At 42.7% G+C, this 4,740-nt stretch overlaps 1 protein-coding gene across 6 annotated transcripts; it reads right to left on the minus strand.

Moving 5' to 3' along the window:
* Positions 1-255: 255 nt before the first annotated feature.
* On the minus strand, positions 256-4,093 carry LOC123128114 (uncharacterized methyltransferase At1g78140, chloroplastic). 6 transcript variants are annotated; one of them, XM_044548039.1, is made up of 10 exons: positions 3,741-4,093; positions 3,580-3,677; positions 3,356-3,493; positions 2,686-2,767; positions 2,147-2,337; positions 1,866-1,903; positions 1,536-1,657; positions 1,195-1,302; positions 756-952; positions 256-656 (listed from the first exon to the last, which is right to left on the minus strand). In XM_044548039.1, the coding sequence occupies exons 1-9, from the start codon at positions 3,951-3,953 to the stop codon at positions 812-814; spliced, it is 1,131 nt and encodes a 376-aa protein (XP_044403974.1). In that variant the 5' UTR covers positions 3,954-4,093; the 3' UTR covers positions 256-656; positions 756-811. The 6 variants fall into 6 exon arrangements, with proteins under 6 accessions (XP_044403974.1, XP_044403975.1, XP_044403978.1 ...); XM_044548040.1 differs by having other exon boundaries at positions 3,580-3,665; positions 3,741-4,087; XM_044548043.1 differs by lacking the exon at positions 1,536-1,657 and having other exon boundaries at positions 3,741-4,092.
* Between the last annotated feature and the right edge of the window lie 647 nt (positions 4,094-4,740).

The raw sequence follows: 4,740 nt of genomic DNA on the forward strand, positions 1-4,740 counted from the left end.
TCTAAGATTGTCATAACTTTTGCATCCAAGCTCCGTTTTAGACCATCTATATATTTATTCTCATCGGCTTGAAGAGAGTCATCCAATGGTGACATGAAATCATAAATTTGACATCATCTCATTATAGCCTCAAGTTACTCTTTGCGATCATGCCATTTTTGAGCGTCAACAGTATCCCTCAAAAAAAAGTTACCACAGAAATTGTATGGTTTCTCATCTCTAAAAGTACTTGCAAAGCACATTGATAACTACCCGTAAAAAAAAAGCGCATTGATAACTTACATTTCAGACGGTCCAGTCATCTCCAAGATTTCAACAAACTTGAGTCTACAAATATTTTAGGACTGGTGAGGTCAGGAACCGAGAAATCTTTCGAGGTTCCTACCTCAGCACAGACTCTCCACTAAGACCGTCCGACATCACTGCTAGGCGATCAACGCTCTTGAATCAAATCAATACAAGAATGCACAAAATTTACAGGTTAAGGACCTCCACTGCTTTACATGAAGATTTTTTCTTCAACTTTTACATAAATAATTGCTATGATCAATCCCACTATGACGTCAGTGAAGTCAAACGTACGCTTTCGCTATTCACATCACACATACCTTAAGCAAAACTATCAGTGCTGACAGAAAGGTTGGCTTACGAGGAACCTGCAACAAAAAACTCAACATTTAGAATAAGAGATAGGGAAGATAAACCGACGTACAATTCATTTAAGTCGATTATCAAAGGGTGTATTCACGACTTACAATGCATAATCAAGGAGCTATGTGATAATGCTTCAGGTGGTTCTTCAGTTATTTAACTAGCTTGCTTTAGTAGCAGAGAACATTATATAGAATCCATTTCTGACAAATGTAAAATTAACCAGCCCACATGCACTACAAAGATCTTCAAGCTCCAGCTCTGATAAGAAGGTATTATTGCCTGTGATTTGATCAATGTACTGCAAGATTGTTCAAAGAGATAAGTTTATGGCGGAACAGAGTTGAGCAAAGTGAATCTGTAAATAGCAGTATCAGATTCTCTGAAGCTTAATCTCCCTTCTACCAATATGGAGGTGTCAAGCTATTAAGCGATCAATTCTAAATACCTACCGTGGTTCGTGGTTGTGAAAATAATAAGCTGTAATGGCCATATAAAGAGAACTGTTTGTGGGTTACTAGGGAGTCGGGAACTCAGGATTACCGGGCGTCCAATCCTCAGTAATGGGATTACTGGTGGAAGAACATCTGCTATGAAAGTAGAACCAACAAAAACACCCCCAGGGCGAAGGACTCGACTGATTTCTGCAACCTACAAAAATGCCAAAATATTTTAGATTTTTTATCCTTTTGGCCTAAGTAGAGTGGTAGCAAATAGCATATTACTGCAAAGTTATGGATACATAAATTATGGCTAAAGAAGCTTGTTGATGCAAACTTACTTACATATACACGACAACGTAAGCTAATTTTTTTTAGGAAAGTGAAACATTCTTCTTCATTAAGTTCATGAGGCAAAGCTTAATATACTTTTCCAGAAAGCACCTGAAAAAGATTTCTTGCATCTTGCTTCTTACTTATATCGATTCCCTGTGTGTGTGATAGCGGACATGTGCATATCCCCATCGTGATCATAGTGCTATGCCCGTTTCCAATGATCTTTATAACTGAAGCACAGAAACTAGCATATATTCATGTGTGTTTTGATTCCAGAGTAGAATGTGGAGCAACCAAAATGGTATGGCACTATAAAAAATACATAATCAAGGAACAACTGAGGCACAAAAGCACATTGACTTCTTTGAATATTAAGAGACACTTAAGGAGGAAGAGTATTTTGCAGAAATAAATTTGAATATCCAGTAGGACCCTTACAGCACAAGCTGGGGATGGCCAACAATGAATTGCAGCACCTGCATGCAGAGCATCAATTGAGCCACTCACAAAAGGAAGCCTAGATATATCAGCTCTCACCAATACTAAGCGTCTGAAACAATAGGAAAAAAAATATTGGAGTGCTCATTCAACATTAGAAAAAACAATCACAGGAAGAAGCTATAAAGGAGATGAATGACAGCTCAGGCCATTAATCGTGTGCGTCAAAGCAGTTACAGAAAGAAAGAAAACTTGAGCATCAGGAGAACTGTAAACCATACTCGTCTGAAATGTTTTCCTGCTTGATGAATTCCTTGCATTGCTTCAACATATTCTCTGAGAAATCTAGTGCCACAACAAGGCAATATAGTTCGCTTTTAACAAATAATCTTGAAAATAACCCACTTCCACAGCTTGCATCAATTATAATCCCTCCACTTTTTGGCTTCAAATAATCCTTAGCCATCTCAAACTGTAGTTGTATTGTAATGTTTTTAGAAAGTTGAGTAAATATAATTGCAGGCACAAATGATACATAATGCTTAAATATGTGCATAAGCAAATAGGATCTGACTAGCTAATTACTAATAAACTAGTCCGCAACTTGTTGTAAGGGTCTATGACCATATTTCTCACAATATTTATTTGGTTGGAGCTTGCTAACCTGTAACCACACAAGAGTATATAGTAACAGATTGCTCTGTAGGTACCAATTTTCTCTCTCATTAGAGTAAGAAAAGGAGCCAGTTAGATAATTTATACAGTATATAATGATGATTGTGATTGATTATTTCATCAAATGATAGTCGAGCGACGTGACCTCTTTCTCTAAGCCTGGAAAACCACCCCATATGAAATTTTGGCGCCATCCTCTCTCATAAAGAAATGATACCAGTTGGGTCCTGTTCAAACAATCATTCGTAAGGAATAGCCTGAATAACACTAATTAACAAATACACTACAGTAATCTTCGTCCCAGCTTCCCAGCATTACTAACAATTGCGCACATTTCATCACACACCGTCTGGCTAGTCCAACATGTTCAAGGTTTCATGGTCACCGAGTTATCTTGCAGTGCATGTTAAACAGTCCTAAATTCTAGGACATGCTTTCTGAGGTTAATTGGTCTATAATCGTTAATTCGTTGTTACTCTGAAAGAACTGAATCAGAATGATTAACTACATTATGCCCATGGCATAATTCAAAAGATGGCCATATCTGCCAGCCTCTTTTTTTATTTAAGCAATGTTTTCCCAGCAACGTGCCAGCCTTTTATAATGCCCTATGTCCTGGCGAGTTTCTGTAGTGGGTTTCCCGGCGATGCGTTTGAACTCGCTCGCCCCATTCCCGCCTCCTTAAGACTCTGGATCTGGACTTTGTATTTCCGTTATTCAGTTAATGGAAAGGGGTTATGCCCGGTTAAAAAAAATGCCCCGTGTTCATCTACCATCATGAACTTGCCTAATTTTAAAATAATAACACATTTTACCTGAAAAGCTCAGTTGCAGCAGGCATGGTCTCGGAGTACTCAGTAGAACCAACTGCCACAGTCAGATCCCAGTAATCATCCTTAGAGAACAATTTCTTGCAGGTAGAACATTCAAGGGTAGAATCGGATTTGGATGGCCTGAAAAGGAACCGACGAACAATCGCTCAGTACTAGTCAGTAGCACCCTGGAATACTGCTAGCACGCAAATGGAAAGACCACTTACGCTGACTGATGATCTATCGAGCTTACGAGCGGGTAATAGCAGATTGGGCAGGCGAGTTTGCTCAGCTCCGCCTCCACCAAAGATTCCTGCACAAGGAACTAAGAAAGAAAGGCCGGCCTGCAACTTGCTCGATGGAATGCGCCAACGGGGCGAATACTCACCGCAGCGGCCTCGTCGGAGTCGGGCGCCCCAGTGGTGGAGGCGCTAGCATGTAGGGCAGAGCGCGGGAGCATCTTCCCGGAAGCGGAGGCGGTGACTCCTGATGCGCCTCGTGCAGGCGCCGCGAAGCAGGGGACAAGACGACGGCGCCTGCCAAAGCCGCGCGGCGCAACGACTGCGGCAGCGGAGATGGCTGCGCTTCGGACTGCCGCCATGGTGGAGTCCAGACGCGGATGCGTGGGAGAGGAGGAGGTAAAAAATGAAATGAAATTGGAAACAGCAGGAGGAGCGTGCGGGTGCCGTGCTCTCACGTAGGGAACTGTGCGTTCTGAGTGTGTGTACGTGATTCGTAAGCATATCGAGTGAATCTGGGCAGTTGGCCGGGTGGGCGCCCAGTGACCACGGGAAGACGCAACCAATTTTTAAAGGAAAAAGTCCAAAAATAAACCCTGGACTGGTACACGTTAGCTGAATTGAACCCCAACTCACAATCCCCGAAATTGGCACCCTGGACTCACTGATCCAGGTCTAAAATGAACCCTGACAGCCTTTCCCAAACAGGGATTGCTGACGTGACAAAGCCGCAGCCGGGATTGCTCTTCTTTTTTTCGAGACAGAGGGAGATGGCCGGTTCGGTGCGTAGAAGGTGGCCCGGCCCACTACGACAGCCCATCCAACGAAGCAATCGAGGAGGCGTCCCCCCTCTATTCTTCTTTACTCCCGCAACGGCAATGGCGGCAGGCGGGTGATCGACGGCAGCGGCGACGATCTAGCCGGGGCGCGACGGGCTAAGGTATGTCCCCGATGTCCTCCTCCTCTAGGCACCGATTTTTTGACCCTTGTGCACAACATTAGGGTTAGGGTTTTAGGCGCGGGATTTGCAGTATTTTTGTGGAGGGAAAGTAAGGATTTTGATACTATTAGGGTTTGTTTTTTGCGTTCAAATTGTTCATAGTAGTATGGGCAAGTGATATTGCTCTGTTTATTTCAGTTTCATCATGG

This window comes from Triticum aestivum, chromosome 6A, assembly GCF_018294505.1.
Source record: "Triticum aestivum cultivar Chinese Spring chromosome 6A, IWGSC CS RefSeq v2.1, whole genome shotgun sequence".
In the NCBI taxonomy this organism is placed as follows: domain Eukaryota; kingdom Viridiplantae; phylum Streptophyta; class Magnoliopsida; order Poales; family Poaceae; genus Triticum; species Triticum aestivum.

Excerpts from the sequence above, each read along its gene's own strand:
- LOC123128114 (XM_044548039.1), bottom strand. The coding sequence starts at position 3,953 with ATGGCGGCAGTCCGAAGCGCAGCCATCTCCGCTGCCGCAGTCGTTGCG. Across the intron at positions 3,678-3,740 it reads ACTCCGACGAGGCCGCTGCG|TTCCTTGTGCAGGAATCTTT; the intron begins GTGAGTATTCGC and ends TTTCTTTCTTAG. Across the intron at positions 2,768-3,355 it reads GCTGCAACTGAGCTTTTCAG|GACCCAACTGGTATCATTTC; the intron begins GTAAAATGTGTT and ends TTGTTTGAACAG.